Source organism: Mobula birostris, chromosome 6 (genome assembly GCF_030028105.1).
Source record: "Mobula birostris isolate sMobBir1 chromosome 6, sMobBir1.hap1, whole genome shotgun sequence".
Lineage (NCBI taxonomy): Eukaryota > Metazoa > Chordata > Chondrichthyes > Myliobatiformes > Myliobatidae > Mobula > Mobula birostris.
The window spans coordinates 68,138,581-68,155,901 of record NC_092375.1 but is presented as its reverse complement, the minus strand read 5'-3'; the positions used below and the strand labels follow the sequence as shown (position 1 = coordinate 68,155,901).

The 17,321-nt window shown below is 41.6% G+C and overlaps 1 protein-coding gene across 1 annotated transcript in view; it reads left to right on the top strand.

Moving 5' to 3' along the window:
- Nucleotides 1-17,321, top strand: part of LOC140199082 (cilia- and flagella-associated protein 47-like) — a 697,686-nt gene that overhangs the window by 184,559 nt on the left and 495,806 nt on the right. The window contains exon 26 of the mRNA XM_072260570.1: nucleotides 14,136-14,342. Coding sequence (XP_072116671.1) covers nucleotides 14,136-14,342 — 207 coding nt within the window. The remainder of the gene's footprint in view (nucleotides 1-14,135; nucleotides 14,343-17,321) is intronic.

The window sequence follows — 17,321 nt, the reverse complement described above, 5'->3', positions numbered from 1 at the left end:
ATACAGCGATGCCCTTCGGAGGGAAAAAGGAATGCAGAAAGGGGGCATGAGACAGTTTTGGCTGATAAGGTAAAGGAGAATCCTACAAGATTATATAAGGGTAACTAGGGCATGATTAGGACTCCTGATGCATCAGTTTAGTCATCTTTGTGTGGAACAACGGGAGATGGGTGAGATTTGAAATGAATACTTCTCATCTGTGTTTACCAAGAAGGTAGTTTTGGAAGCTTGGGAGTTCAGAGAATAGTGATGTTTTGGAATGTATCCACTTTACAAAAGAGGAGGTACTGGTGATCTCAATGTGCATAAAGGTGGGTAATTCCCTGGGCAGTCACAGTCGAATTGGTGCAGGAGGCTTCATGCATTAACAAGAGCAAATAAAAATAAAGCAGGGGCAAGTGGAACAACCACTGTGTGAGTGGACCAGTGTTAAGAGAGGGGAGGGTTTGACGAGAACAGGTGTGGGTGAGGTACGTATCTTGTAAGTTTCTTCTTCTTCCTCTTCATTCTTCATTCTTTGTCTGTTAGTGCATGGCTCCAGGGGCTGTGTTGTGTTTGTTGTATGAGATACGGGAATTCTGGGCCTCCAGAATTCTCCAGCCTCCTGGATAACCACATCTGTACCAGGTGCACCAAGTTGCAGCTCCTCAGAGAATGTGTTAAGGAACTGGAACTGAAGCTCGATGACCTTCAGCTCGTACAGGAAGCTGAGCAGATGACAGATAGGAGCTATAGATAGATAGATAGGGAGGTAGTCATTCCTAAGTTGCAGGAGTCAGGAAAATGGGTGATGTTAGGAGAAGGAATGGAAATGAGCAGCCAGTACAAAGTACTCTGTGACTGTTTCCTTCAATGGTACATGTACCTTTTTGGATACTGTTGAGGGGGATGATCTACCGGTGGGGGGAGCTGTAGTGACCAGGTCTCTGGCACTGAGTCTGGTGCCATGGCTCAGAAGGGAATGGGAGGGAAGAAGACTGCAATAGTCATAGGGGATTCCATAGTTACAGTAGTAGACACAAGATTCTGTGGACGCGATAGAGACAGCAGTTGGTATGTTGCCTCCCAGGTGTCAGGGTCAGGGGTGTCTCAGATTGAGTCCATGACATTCTAAAAGGGGATGGTGAGCAGCCAGAAGTCTTGGTACGTATTTGTTCCAATTCCATAGGTAGGAAAAGCAAGGAGGTCCTGAAGAGAGAATTTAAGGAGCTAGGAACAAAGCTGTAAAGCAAGACCTCCAGGGTAGCAAACTCTGGATTGTTGCTTATACCTCGTGCCAGTGTGGGTACAAATACAGGTCCACAATCCCGTATCCAAAATCCTCGGGGCCAGTTGCACTTTGGAATTCAGAATTTTTCGGATTTCAGAAAATTGATAATTATATTGATAATTAACCTGTTTCAGTGCATGTGGACTTTAGGACCCAGGGGAGCTCCGGACCTACGCACATCCTCCCGTACACTTTAAATCATCTCTAGATTACTTATAATACCTAATACAATGTAAATGCTATGTAAATAGTTGTTATACTGTATTGTTTAGGGAATAATAACAGGAAAAAAGTCTGTGCATGCTCAAACAACAAGTGTTGGAGAGAGAACTTCTGGGTTTTCCCGATCCATGCTCTTTTTGACATTTTCACAAATTAAACACAAAGTCAACAGTGAACACAAAACGTATAGTTAAGTGGGATAAATAAAGACTACAAATACTATTACAGTTTATTTATAGAGTAATATACTGATAAGTGAAATAGTGGGATAATTATAGACCGTAAATACATTAGTACATTTTATTTCCAACAAAAACATTTAATAAAACATAAAAATATACAGCTTCAAATGAACTGAATCAAACACATGGTAAATGACTTATTGGAATAAATGTAGAACGTAAATACTCTAGGACATATACAGGTTCAAACTAAGCTAAGTACGTACGGTACGTCTAGTTAAGTTGCATTACGTTTGGCAAACAAAGCTAAGTACTCCACAGGTACCTGATGGGCCAGGAACAGGATTCTCAAGTTATGAAGCAGCACTATGACAGACGACAGACGGCGGTTTTAAAGACTTCTTCAAGTGTCATCAGTCTCATTAACATAGGTTTATGTCTAAGCAATCGTAAAATTCCTTGGTCACAAGGCTGTAATATAGATGTCACATTGCCGTTGTTAATTTCATCTAGGAACGTAGCGCCAGTACAAAGCTGTTTCATCAACATTGTAAATTTGTTCAAGGCTAAGGTTTTTATCAGATATCATCTTGGCAAATTCGTCAATGTACAAACCCCATTTCCAGAAAAGTTGGGATATTTTCCAAAATGCAATAAAAACAAAAATCTGTGAAATGTTAATTCACGTGAACCTTTATTTAACTAACAAAAGTACAAAGAAAAGATTTTCAATAGTTTTACTGACCAACTTAATTGTATTTTGTAAACATACACAAATTTAGAATTTGATGGCTGCAACACACTCAACAAAAGTTGGGACAGAGTTAAAATAAGATTGAAAAGTGCACAGACTACTCAAGTAACACCAGTTTGGAAGACTCCACATTAAGCAGGCTAATTGGTAGCAGGTGAGGTATCATGACTGGGTATAAAAGTAGTGTCCATCAAAGGCTCAGTCTTTGCAAGCAAGGATGGGCCATGGCTCACCACTTTGTGCCAAAATTGTTAGTCAGTTCAAAAGGAACATTTCTCAACGCAAGACTGCAGAGAATTTAGGTCTTTCAACATCTACAGTACATAATATTGTGAAAAGATTCAAAGACATCTCAGTGCGTAAAGGGCAAGGTCAGAAACCACTGTTGAATGTGTGTGATCTTCAAGCTCTCAGGTGGCACTGCCTAAGAAACCGTCATGCTACTGTGACAATTATAGCCACCTGGGCTCGGGAGTACTTCGGAAAACCATTGTCACTCAACACAGTCCATCGCTGCATCCAGAAATGCAACTTGAAACTGTATTACGCAAGGAGGAAGCCATACATCAACTCTATGCAGAAACACCGATGAGTTCTCTGGGCCCGAGCTCATCTCAAATGGACTGAAAGACTGTGGAACCGTGTGCTATGGTCAGATGAGTCCACATTTCAGCTAGTTTTTGGAAAAAACGGGCATCGAGTTCTCCGTGCCAAAGATGAAAACGACCATCCAGATTATTATCAGCAAAAGGTGCAAAAGCCAGCATCTGTGATAGTATGGGGGTGCATCAGTGCCCACGGCATGGGTGAGTTGTATGTATGTGAAGGTACGATTGACTCTGAGGCGTATATTAGGATTTTAGAGAGACATATGTTGCCATCAAGGCGACGTCTCTTCCCGGGACGTCCATGCTTATTTCAGCAGGACAATGCCAGACCACATTCTGCATGGGCTACAACAGCGTGGCTTTGTAGACACACAGTGTGTGTGCTTGACTGGCCTGCTGCCAGTCCAGATCTATCTCCTATTGAAAATGTATGGCGCATCATGAAGAGGAGAATCAGACAACGGAGACCGCGGACTGTTGAGCAGCTGAAGTCTTATATCAAGCAAGAATGGACAACATTTCCAATTGCAAATCTACTACAATTAGTATCCTCAGTTCCAAAACGATTAAAAAGTGTTATTAAAAGGAAAGGTGATGTGACACAATGGTAAATATGCTTCTGTCCCAACTTTTGTTGAGTGTGTTGCAGCCATCAAATTCTAAATTTGTGTATGTTTACAAAATACAATTAAGTTGGTCAGTAAAACTATTGAAAATCTTTTCTTTGTACTTTTGTCAGTTAAATAAAGTTTCATGTGAATTAACACATCACAGATTTTTGTTTTTATTGCATTTTGGAAAATATCCCAACTTTTCTGGAAATGGGGTTTGCAATTTTCAGCTGCTTCATGATCAGCAGAAGCTTTTTCACCACAGATTTTCAGATATTTTACACCGTGACACTTCTTAAATTTCTGCGGTGCTGCACAGACACACAACGGTCAAGCTTCTGCAATAACTCCACTTTCTGCGTTATTGATATTGATAGATGCTTCCTTCTCTTTTTCTCATTGTTACCCATAGGGGTATCTGCAGCTCTTTCTGACATTTTCACATTGAAATTAAACACAAAGTCAACAGTGAACACAAAGTATCAGCGAACAGCAAATGCATGTGTAACCAATACAAGTGCTGAGCGACAAATGATGTCTGGCAGCCTCTGCTAGTGCTGCCACGTCACACCTCAGTGACGTCAGCTGTTAGCGCGCCAAACAAGCCTTGTTACGACACGCTCCACACTCCACAAAAAAAACTTCGGTTTTAGGAGCTTTTCGGATTTCAGAATTTCGGATAAGAGATTGTGGACCTGTAGGATGACTTGGCAGATGAAGGCATGGTTGAGAAACTGGTGCAGGGGTCAGGGTTTCAGATTTCTGGATCCTTGTGATCTCTTCTGGGGAAGGTATGATCTGTTCAAAAAGAACAGTTTACACCTGAACCTGAGGGGGTCCAATATCCTTGCATACAAGTTTGCCAGAGCTTTTTGGGAGGGTTTAAACTAATTTAACGGGGGTGGGGGTGGGAATTAGAGTGATAGGATGAAGAATAGGGCTGTTGATTTACAAGCAGTGGTAGTATGTAGTGAGATTGTCAAGAAGGACAGGCAGATGATAGGCAAAATTGCAGTCAATGGGATGAGCTGCAATGACAAAATGAAAAAGGATGATGAGTACAGGATTAATAGTGCTATATTTGAATATAAGGTGTTATATAGAATAAAGTAGATTATCTTGTAACACAGTTAAAGATTAACAGGTATGACATTGTAGGCATTACTGGGTCATAGCTGAAAGAAAATTATTGTTGAGAGCTTAATACCCAAGGATGCACATTGTGTAGATAGGCAGAGGGTGTCGTGTGACCTTTTTTAAAAAGTTGAAATCAAATTCTTAGAAAGAGGTGACATAGATTCAGAAGATGTAGAATCATTGTGGGTAGAGTTAAGGAACTGCAAGGGTAAAAAGACCCAGATGGGAGTTATATACAAGCCTCCGAACAGTAGCCAGGATGAGGATACAAATTACAACAGGAGATAGAAAAGGCATGTCAAAAGGGCAGTGTTACGATAGTCATGGGGGATTTCAATATGCAGGTAGATTGAGAAAATCAGGTTTGTACTTGATCTCAAAACTCTGCCATGGATGGTTCCAAGCCCGCTGTGAAAGGAGGAGGGTTGGGCATGGGACTGGCAACTTCATCCTGTAAAAACCCAGTGCTACAGAATCACTAATAGAAACTCCAAAGTCCTCATCCCTGGGAAAGATAGGATACACCAAGAAGATGGGCTACACCAGGAGATAACTTGAACAACTTGAAAATGGCCCAGGACAGAGGACCTTGGAGAGCTGGTGTCGGCAGCCTGTGATCCAGTATGGTGGTGGGGTGCAATGTAATACTGGATCTCAAAGGAGAGAATTTGTAGAATGCCTACAAGACGGCTTTTAGCAGCTTCTGATTGAGCCCACTAATGGATCAGCTAATCTGGATTCGGTGTTGTGTAATGAACCAGATTTGATTAAGGAGTTTAAGATAAAGGAATCCTTTGGAGACAGTGAACATATTATGAGAGATTTCACCCTGCAATTTAAGGCAGAGAAGCTAAAGTCAGATGTATCCGTATTACAGCAGAGTAAAGGGAATTACAGAGACATGAAAGAAGAGCTAGCCAAAGTTGATTGGAAGGGGACACTAGCAGGGATGGCAGCAGAGCAGCAAAGGTTGGAGGCTCTAGGAACAATTCGGAAGGCACAGGATAGATACACCCCAAAGAAGAAGAAGTATTTTAAATACAGGATGACGCAACCATGGCTGACAATAGAAGTCAAAGTGAACATAAAAGGGCATATAGTAGACCAAAAATTATTGGGAAGTTGGACAATTGGGAAACTTTAAAAAAACAACAGAAGACAATTAAAAATGCCACTGTGGAAGACACTAGCAGTATGTCCGAAGTTCGAGAGTGCCGGGGGCAGAAGGGAGTGCAGTTGCTATGGCCAGGGAGAAGGTGCTTGGGGAACTTAAAGATCTGAAGGTAGATAAGTCATCTGGACTAAATGGACTACACCGCAAGGTTCTGAAAGAGGTAGCTGAAGAGATTGTGGAGGCATTAGTAAGGATCTTTACAGAATCAGTAGTTCTAGGCAGTTTCTAGAGTAGGTTACATGGTCGGCCAGCATTGTAGGCTGAAGGGCCTGTAATGTGCTGTAGATTTCTATGTTATATGTTCTATGTTCTAATAATGAGGAAGACAAATGTAATGTTAGTATTCATTTCAAGAGGACTAGAATATAAAAGTAAGGAGTAATGCTGAGGCTTTAAGGAGTACTGATGAGGCCTCATGTGGAATATTGTGAGCATTTTTGGGCACCTTATTTAAAAAAGGATATTCTGACATTGGAGAGGGTTCAGAAGGTATTCATGAGAAGGTTTCCAGGAATGAAAGGCTTATCATATGAGGAGCCTTTACTCACTGGAATTTAGAAGAATGAGGAGGGATATCATTGAAACCTATCAAATATTGAAAGGCCAAGATAGAGTGGATGTGACGAGGATGTTTTCTCTTGTGGGGTCTCGATGACCGGAGCGCACGGCCTCAGAATAGAGGGATGCCCAATTAGAATAGAGATAAGGAGAAATTTCTTTAGACAGAGAGTGGGGAATCTGTGGGATCCGTTGCCCCAGATGGCTGTGGAGGCCAGGTCATTGGGTCTATTTAAGGTGAAGGTTGATCTGTTCTTGATTATTCAGGGTGTGAAATGTTACGGAGAGAAGGTAGGAAAACAGGGATAAGGCGGAGGTGAATTGGCTGTGGTGGCATGGTGGAGTGGACTCGGTGGAGCAAATGGCTTGCTTCTGCTCTTGTGTGTTATGGTCTGATGGTCTGACCAAGTGTGTCCTCGGACATTGTGTGAAGGTAGAGAAGAAATTGGTGTGTCCCTGGCAGAGATATTCATACTATCGTTAGCCGCAAGTGGGGTACCAAAAGACTGGAGGATGGATAACATTGTGCTTTTATTTAAGAAGGGCTGTAAGAACAAGCCTGGACTAGTAAGCCTAACATCAATGGTGGGAAAAATACTGGAAGGGTATCCCAGGAAATACCTACATTTGGAAAAGGAAGGACTGCTTTGGATAGTCAGTATGGTTTTCTGTGTGCGAAATTGTGTTTCATGAGTTTGAGTTTTTTTGAAGAGGTAACTAAGATGACTAATGAGAACAGGACAGTGGACATTATATACACATAAGGTCTTATATGATAGGCTCGTTCAGAAGGTTAGATCATATATGTTACAGGGTGAGCTACCCAATGGGATGCAAAATTGGCTTGGTAAAAGGAATCAGAAGGTTGTACTAAAGGGTTATTTCTCAGATTGAAGGACTGCGACTAGCAGTCCACATTGTTTATCCTGATAATCAATGACTTGGATGAAAACGTAGTTGGCATGGGTATTAAGTTTGAGGATGACATCAAGATTCGTGACATAATGAAGAATGAAGAAGTCCATCTAAGATTACAACAGGATCTAAATTAAAGGGAAAGTGTAGACAAGGAATGGCAGATGGAATACAATTGAGGCGAAGTATTGTATTTTGGCACTGAAGTTAAACCTGGACAGTAAACTGTAGGGCCCTGGGGAGTATAGTAGAAGATAACAAGATATACAACTATATAGTTTCCTAAAAGCAGCAATGCATGTAGACAGGGTGATGAAGATGTTCAGCCTGCTTGCCTTCATCAGTCAGGATACTGAATACAAGAGTTGGGATGGCATGTTACAATTGTACAAGATATTGGTGAGATTACATTTGGAATACTGTGCACAGTTTTGAGTTCTAGCTATATGTAGGGTAAGGGTGCAGAAAAGATTTGTAAACATGTTACTGGGACTAAGAGGCTTAAGTTGTAAGGAGAGACTGGATAGGCTGGGGCTTTTCTCCTTGAACATGAGAGGCCGAAATGTGAACTTATAGAGACATATAAAATCTTGAGGAGCATAGATTAGGCAAATAGTCTAGTATTTTTCCCCAAGGCAGTGAAATCTAAAACTAGAGGGTGCAGATTTAAGGAGAGAAGGGAAAGATTTAAAGGGAATCTGAAGAGCCATCTTTTCACACAAAGGATCGTGGATATGTGGAATGATATTCCGGATGAAGTGGTAGCTGTAGGTACAATTATAGTTTAAAACATATTTGAATAGGTACATGGATAGGACAATTTCAAGGGATGTGGTCCAAACCCAGGTAAATGGGACTTGTTCTGGTTGACAACTTAATTTGCATATATGAGTAGGGCTGAAGGGGCTTATCTCTGTGCTTTATGTCTCTATGACTCCTTTCAGATGCTGCTTTTCCTTTGAAGTGTTAATCAAAATGTTCACTTCTGTTTAAAAGTTATGAGTTTGTAATGCACTTTTGTTTTTCATGATAGCTACGTTAATGCTTGAGTGCAAGTGACGATTATTATTTAGTTTTGTAGGTAATTGATTAGATATTTGTATTCAGTTCTGATGGATAGTTGTTTAAGTGGCTAAATGTCAATGTTTTATTTTTCAGAATTGCTACCATTAGTATATGAGATCTGATCCATTATTGTTGTTTCTATTAGCATGTTGCAAAGAATTAGTTGACTTGGTCATAAGATAAGGATGGGAATGAGGTTTCATTTCATAAGACAGGTTGGTTGTAGTGTGAATGTTGATACCCCAAAGGTGCATGTGTTTGTATAAATTAATGGGTTGTTTTGGCTGGGGTGAAAGTTACACTGAGCAAAGATATAATACTATTTTATAGTGCAATACTGTTAATCAATGAGTGATTATGCACTGACCATCTTAAAGAAAAAAGACAAGTCCAACAACGTTCTCCCTGCTGTATACCACAAGGAAACTCATTCCCAAGTTCCTCTCAGTTGTCTCCTTCTACTGATCTAATTGTTGCTTCCACCAATTAAGACATGGATTTATCCTGCAAGAAGCACTGTTGACATGATTTGCTTGGCAACTCTAGGGAACTTATACGTTGTTGCCTTGAATCTCACATATGTTACTGAATCCTTCAATTGGGAGAGAGTTATTTTTAAAAAAAATTGAGGCTGAAACTAATATGCTGCTTTCCTTGCAATCTCTCATCTCAATTTGGAGATTTTTCATTACTCTTAGAGCACATTTTCCATTCCACCTACTAATAGTTTTCCTGTTGTGTTGTATTTCTGGTTGGATATGTACTGAAGTTATGCTCAGGCTTGTAATAGATAGCTTTTAAGGATATTTGGCAGAATTTAAAGTAGCTGGAACTCGACAATTAAGCATATGGACTTAAGGCCTAGATTCCTACCATTAATTGCAGCATTTTGTAACATCAAATGCTTTGTCCTATCCTGCAGGATGGTTGTAAAATTACTGTGGAGGAGGTTGCAAAACACCCATGAAGGGCTACTGTAATCAGTTCTGGTATAAATGGCCTGGATTTAATTGCATGTGCTCAATAATTGCAGCAATCCAAACTTAACTTTAAATGCTACCACCAGCTGTAGGAGAATATATATTATTGCTGTCATAAAGGATAGCATATTTGTATACCATTAAGTGTCACTCTGCCAGGTAGGGTATCAACATTATTGGCATTCTGCTTGAAATTGCTGGGGTGCTATGACACCTTTTAATTTATATTGTGACAATGGTAGGCTGTATGGGAGAAGTCATCATGGGTTCATCTGTGCTACAGTGGAAGCAAAGGGCTTCAGATTCTTGGATAATTGGGATCTCTTCTGGGGGAAGTATGACCTGTTCAAAAAGGACAGGTTACACCTGAACCCGAAGGGGATATCCTGGCGGGAAAGTTTAATAGAGCTGTTAGGGAGGGTTTAAACTAATTTGGCAGGGGGATGGGAACCGGAATGACAGAGCGAAGGAAGGGGAAAACAGAAATAAATCTAAGATAGTGAGCAGTAAAGATGTCAGGAAAGATAGGCAGGTGATGGGGCAAATTTGTAGCCATTGGGATGAGTTGCAGTGAAATCAAAACGAAAAGTACCAAATATTGGTCTTAAGGTGTTATACTTAAATGCACGCAGCATAAGGAATAAGGTGGATGATCTTGTCGTACAGCTACAGATTGGCAGGTATGATATTGTGGCCATACTGAGACCTGGCTAAAGGATGCACGTCTCTGGGAGTTGAACGTCCAGGGATACATGGTGTATCAGAAGAATAGGAGGGTAGGCAGAGGGGGAGGCGTGGCTTTATTGGTAAGAAATGATACTAAATCATTAGAAGGAGGTGACATAGGATCGGAAGGTGCAGAATCTTTATGGGTTGAGCTAAGAAATTGCAAGGGTTAAAGGACCCTGATGGCAGTTCTTTATAGGACTCCAAACAGCTGCAGGGATGTGGACTACAAATTACAACAGGAAATAGAAAAGGCTTGTCAGAAGGGCAGTGTTATGATAATTGTGGGGGATTTTAACATACGAGTGGATTGGGAAAATCAGGTCGGCACTGGATCTCAAGAGAGAGAATTTGTAGAATGTCTGCAAGATGGCTTTTTAGAACAGGTTGTTGAGCCCACTAGGGGATCGGCTGTACTGGATTGGGTATTGTGTAATGAACCGGAGGTGATTAGAGAGATTGAGGTGAAGGAACCCTTAGGAGACAGCGATCATAACATGATTGAGTTCACTGTGAAATTTGGAAAAGAGAAGCCGAAATCTGATGTGTCGGTATTTCAGTGGACTAAAGGAAATTACAGGTGCATGAGAGAGGAACTGGCCAAAGTTGACTGGAAAGGGACACTGGCGGGAAAGACGGCAGAGCAGTAGTGGCTGGAGTTTATGCGAGAAGTGAAGAAGGTGCAAGACAGGTATATTCCAAAAAAGAAGAAATTTTTGAATGGAAAAAGGATTCAACTGTGGTTGACAAGAGAAGTCAAAGCCAAAGTTAAAGCAAAGGAGAGGGTATACAAGGAAGCAAAAATTAGTGGGAAGACAGAGGATTGGGAAGTTTTTAAAACCTTACAAAAGGAAACCAAGAAAGTCATTAAAAGGGAAAAGATTAACTATGAAAGGAAGCTAACAAATAATATCAAAGAGGATACTAAAAGCATTTTCAAGTATATAAAGAGTAAAAGACAGGTGAGAGTAGATATAGGACTGATAGAAAATGACGCTGGAGTAATTGTAATGGGAGATAAGGAGATGGCAGAGGAACTGAACGAGTATTTTGCAACAGTCTTCACTGAGGAAGACATCAGCAGTATACCGGGCACTCAAGGGTGGCGGGGAAGAGAAGTGTGCGCAGTCACAATTACGACAGAGAAAGTACTCAGGAAGCTGAATAGGCTAAAGGTCGATAAATCTCCCGGACCAGATGGAATACCCCTGCGTGTTCTGAAGGAAGTAGCTGTGGAGATTGCGGAGGCATTGGCGATGATCTTTCAAAAGTCGATAGATTCTGGCATGGCTCCGGATGACTGGAAGATTGCAACTGTCACTCCACTATTTAAGAAGGGGGCAAGGAAACAAAAAGGAAATTATAGACCCGTTAGCTTGACATCGGTGGTTGGGAAGTTGTTGGAGTCGATTGTCAAGGATAACGTTACAGAGTACCTGGAGGCATATAACAAGATAGGCAGAACTCAGCATGGAGTCCTTAAAGGAAAATCCTGCCTGACAAACCTATTACAATTTTTTGAGGAAATTACCAGTTGGCTAGACAAGGGAGATGCAGTGGATGTTGTATATTTGGATTTTCAGAAGGCCTTTGACAAGTTGCCACACATGAGGCTACTTAACAAGATAAGAGCCCATGGAATTATGGGAAAGTTACATACGTGGATAGAGCATTGGCTGATTGGCAGGAAACAGAGAGTGGGAATAGAGGGATCCTATTCTGGTTGGCTGCTGGTTACCAGTGGTGTTCCACAGGGGTCCGTGTTGGGGCTGCTCCTTTTTACATTGTACATCAACGATTTGGATTATGGAATAGATGGCTTTGTGGCTACATTTGCTGATGATACGAAGATAGGTGGAGGGGCCGGTAGTGCTGAGGAAATGGAGAATTTGCAGAGAGACTTGGATAGATTGGAAGAATGGGCAGAGAAGTAGCAAATGAAGTACAATGTTGGAAAGTGTATGGTTATGCACTTTGGCAGAAATAATAAACAGGCAGACTATTATTTAAATGGGGAAAGAATTCAAAGTTCGGAGATGCAACGGAACTTGGGAGTCCTCGTACAGGATACCCTTAAGGTTAACCTCCAGGCTGAGTCAGTGGTGAAGAAGGCGAGTGCAATGTTGGCATTTATTTCTAGAGGAATAGAGTATAGGAGCAGGAATGTGATGTTGAAGCTCTATAAGGCGCTGGTGAGACCTCACTTGGAGTACTGTGGGCAGTTTTGGTCTCCTTATTTAAGAAAGGATGTGCTGATGTTGGAGACGGTACAGAGAAGATTCACTAGAATGATTCCGGGAGTGAGAGGGTTAATGTATGAGGAACGTTTGTCCACTCTTGGACTGTATTCCTTGGAGTTTAGAAGAATGAGGGGAGACCTCATAGAAACATTTTGAATGTTGAAAGACATGGACAGAGTGGAGGTGGCAAAGTTGTTTCCTGTGACGGGGGAGTCTAGTACGAGAGGGCATGACTTAAGGATGGAAGGGTGCCCATTCAGAACAGAAATGCGAAGAAATTTTTTTAGTCAGAGGGTGGTGAATCTATGGAATTTGTTGCCATGGGCGGCAGTGGAGGCCAAGTCATTGGGTGTATTTAAGGCAGAGATTGATAGGTATCTGAGTAGCCAGGGCATCAAAGATTATGGTGAGAAGGCGGGGGAGTGGGACTAAATGGGTGAATGGATCAGCTCATGATAAAATGGCGGAGCAGACTCGATGGGCTGAATGGACAACTTCTGCTCCTTTGTCTTATGGTCTTATGGTCTTATGGTCAAAGTTGTTTGCAATCAGCAATTGAACTATAATTAAATACATTTGTATTGAAATAGAGCTGGGTATTATAACCATGCTAAGAAGGTGGTGTCAATAGACTTGGCAAAGCTATGTGCAAGATTGGAGCTAGATTCCTACATTCCTTCATCTCCCATCTCTTTCAGGCTTTTCAGAAAATCGAAAATTGCCCCAAACATCTCAATTTGCGTGCACATCAGTGCCAATCCACAGGCTGTTCTATTGTAGTCCTCATCTGGGTGCTCTGAAATAGCAGTGATAGACAATCTCGTTTTCTGGTCAATGACACCCAGGCTGTTGTTTATCCCTCTGGCTTAACATGATTTGATAACTAATGATGTGAGATGTGCTGGAGACATTCCATGTGTAAGTGTTTTGGACGATGTGCATTTGAGGATTGATGGATAAATATAAGTGTGTGTGTAGTATGAAATGTTTTGGAAAATTTCAATGTATGAGCATGTTGGGTTTCTATGAATTTTCAGAAAATTATTGTTATGTGAGTCTGAATGTACAGGAAATTTATGTATGGTTGAGTTGACAAATTTCCATAAAAATTCCTTTACTGCAAATTCATTATGGACTGAAGGATCACTTTGGTCTCTGGACACAAAAAAATTCATTCCTATTCCCCTGTTTTAGCTTCCCATGGTTGCTCTGAATGCTTCCCAAGATTTGCAAGGACTACATGCAGTGATTAGTTAGTAAACACCTCAGATTTAAGAAGGTTACTTGTAACTGGTATGTGCAACTCTGAAATTCGGTTTCATTTATGTTATTATGTTTAAGCGCACAACTCATTGCATTAGGATCCTGCAGAAATTTCTTGCGTGAGGAACATGGGGGCTTTCAAGGATTTCTCATGCATCAACAGTTTAATGCTTGGTTTTCAGCACAATCAAATTTCTACCTCCGTTCAGATAAACACACATATCATTGTAGCTATTGATCAATTTGTCCATGATAGTTGTGAAACTAACTTTCAATTTACTTTTAACAAATCTGCTTAAGTAACTCATTTAGAGGTGTTTGAGACATTATGAATTACATGGAAAACAGCAGGGAAAATTTCTTGACAAGGTCTTATATGATAGGCTCGTTCTTTACGTGTTGGAAAATTAAACTCTTAATTTGTTTTCAGTGACTGCAAGATCCAAGCTGAAATTCCAGAAGTGGAAACTAAAGATGGGAATTGGTTAAAGCCCATATCCTGTGAGTTCCCTGAAGGCTCAACTTTGCTGTATGAAAGTGGAACAAAGAAAAGCTTAACTTGCTGCATTACCTTCTCTTCATTCGTCCCAATTTCGATAAATATGGATGTTATTTTCATTGATCAGGAAAAGCAAAGGTAAAATGGTCATCTTGGATGTCATAAGATTTTCTCAGAGAATAAGATTTTAGTAAGCAAATGAGATGACAACTTGACAAAATTTGGTTCCAAATACTGAAATATGAGTCACACTTAGGGACTGTGTTAGGGAACTGGAGCTGCAGTTCGATGACCTTCGTCTGGTCAGGGAAAGTGAGGAGGTGATAGAGAGGAGCTATAGGCAAATAGTCACACCAGGGCCTCAAGAGACAGTTAAGTAGGTAACAGTCAGGAGAGGGAAGGACAAGAGTCAGATACTAGAGAGTACCCCTGTGGCTGTCCCCCTTAACAATAAGTACTCCTGTTTGAGTACTTTTGGGGGTGCGGGGACAGCCTACCTGGGGGAAGCAACAGTGGCTGCGTCTCTGCACAGAGTCTTGCCCTGTGGCTCAGAAGGGGAGGGAAAGGAAGAAGGCAGCAGTGATAGGGGACTCTATAGTTAGGGGGTCAGACAGGCAATTCTGTGGATGCGAGAAAAAAACACGGATGGTAGTTTGCCTCCCAGGTACCAGGGTCTGGGATGTTTCTGATCGTGTCCACGATATCATGAAGTGGGAAGGTGAACAGTCAGAGGTCATGGTACATATTGGTACCAACGACATAGGTAGGAAAAGGGAGGAGGTCCTGAAAGCAGACTACAGGGAGTTAGGAAGGAAGTTGAGAAGCAGGACCTCAAAGGTAGTAATCTCGGGATTACTGTCTGTGCCACGCGACAGGAACAGTGTGAAGTGGAGGATAAATGTGTGGCTGAGGGATTGGAGCAGGGGGCAGGGATTCAGATTTCTGGTTCATTGGGACCTCTTTTGGGACAGGCGTGACCTGTACAAAAAGGACAGGTTGCACTTGAATCTGAGAGGGACCAATATCCTGGCAGGGAGGTTTGCTACTGCTATTGGGGAGAGTTTAAACTAGAATTTCTGGGGGGTGGGAACCGAACTGAAGAGAGGGAGGAAGGGGCTGTTGGATCACAAGTAGAGAAAGCTTGTAGATAGTGCGAGAGGGAGGAGAGGCAGGTGATAGAGAAGGGATGCCCTCAGACTGATGGTTTGAGATGTGTCTATTTTATTGCAAGAAGTATCTTGAACAAAGCAGATGAGCTTAGAGCGTGGATCAGTACTAAGAGTTATGATGTTGTGGCCGTTACAGAGACTTGGATGGCTCAGGGGCAGGAATAGTTACTTAGAGTGCCAGGCTTTAGATATTTCAGAAAGGCCAGGAACGGAGGCAAAAGAGGTTGGGGGCATTGCACTGTTGATCAGAGATAGTGTCATGGCTGCAGAAAAGGAGGAAGTAATTGAGGGATTGTCAACTGAGTCTCTGTGGGAGGAAGTTAGAAACAGGAAGGGGTCAATAACACTACTGGGTGTTTTTGTATAGACCACCCAATAGGAACAGGGAAATTGCGGAGCAGATAGGGAGACAGATTCTGGAAAGGTGTAATAATAACAGGGTTGTCGTGGAGGGAGATTTTAATTTCCCAAATATTGATTGACATCTCCCTAGAGCAAGGGGTTTAGATGGGGTGGAGTTTGTTAAGTGTGTTCAGGAAGGTTTCCTGACACAATATGTAGATAAGTCTACAAGAGGAGAGGCTATACTTGATCCGGTATTGGGAAATGAACCTGGTCAGCTGTCAGATCTCTCAGTGGGAGAGCATTTTGGAGATAGTGATCACTATTCTATCTCCTTTACTATAGTATTGGAGAGGGATAGGAACAGAAAAGTTAGGAAAGCGTTTAATTGGAGTAAGGGGAAATATGAGGCTAAAAGACAGGAACTTGGAAGCATAAATTGGAAACAGATGTTTTCAGGGAAATGTATGGCAGAACTGTGGCAAATGTCCAGGGGATATTTGTGTGGCGTTCTACATAGGTCAATTCCAATGACATAGGGAAAGGATGGTAGGATGCAGGAATGGTGGTGTGCAAAGGCTGTTGTAAATCTAGTCAAGAAGAAAAGAAAAGCTTACGAAAGTTTCAAAAAACTAGGTTATGATAGAGATCTAGAAGATTATAAGGCTAGCAGGAAGGAGCTTAAGAATGAAATTAGGAGAGCCAGAAGGAGCCATGAAAAAGTCTTGGTGAGCAGGATTAAGGAAAACCCCAAGGCATTCTAAAGTATGTGAAGAGCAAGAGGATAAGACGTGAGAGAAGAGGACCAATCAAATGTAATAGTGGAAAAGTGTGTATGGAGCCGGAGGAGATAGCAGAGATACTTAATGAATACTTTGCTTCAGTATTGAAAAGAATCTTGGTGATTGTAGGGATGACTTACAGCGGATTGAAAAACTTGAGCATGTAGATAGTCAGGAAAATTATGTGCTGGAGCTTTTGGAAAGCATCAAGTTGGATAAGTCTCCGGGACCAGATGAGATGTACCCCAGACTACTGTGGGAGGCGAGGAAGGAGATTGCTGAGCCTCTGGCAATGATCTTTGCATCATCAATGGATACGGGTGAGATTCCAGAGGATTGGAGGGTTGCAGATGTTGTTCCCTTATTCAAGAAAGGGAGTAGAGATAGCTCAGGAAATTATAGACCAGTGAGTCTTACTTCAGTGGTTGATAAGTTAATGGAAAAGATCCTGAGAGGCAGGATTTATGAACATTTGGAGAGGCATAATATGAATAGGAATAGTCAACATGGCTTTGTCAAAGGCAGGTCATGCCTTGCGAGCCTGATTGAATTTTTTAAGAATGTGACTAAACTCATTGATGAATGTACAGCAGTAGATGTAGTGTACACTATATGGATTTCAGCAAGGCTTATTGAGAAGGTAAGGAGACATGTGATCCAAGGGGACCTTGCTTTGTGGATCCAAAATTGGCTTGCTCACAGAAGGCCAAGAGTGGTTGTAGATGGGTCATGTTCTGTATGGAGGTCGATGACCAGTGGTGTGCGTCAGGGATCTGTTCTGAGACCCCCTTCTCTTTGTGACTTTTATAAATGACCTGCATGAG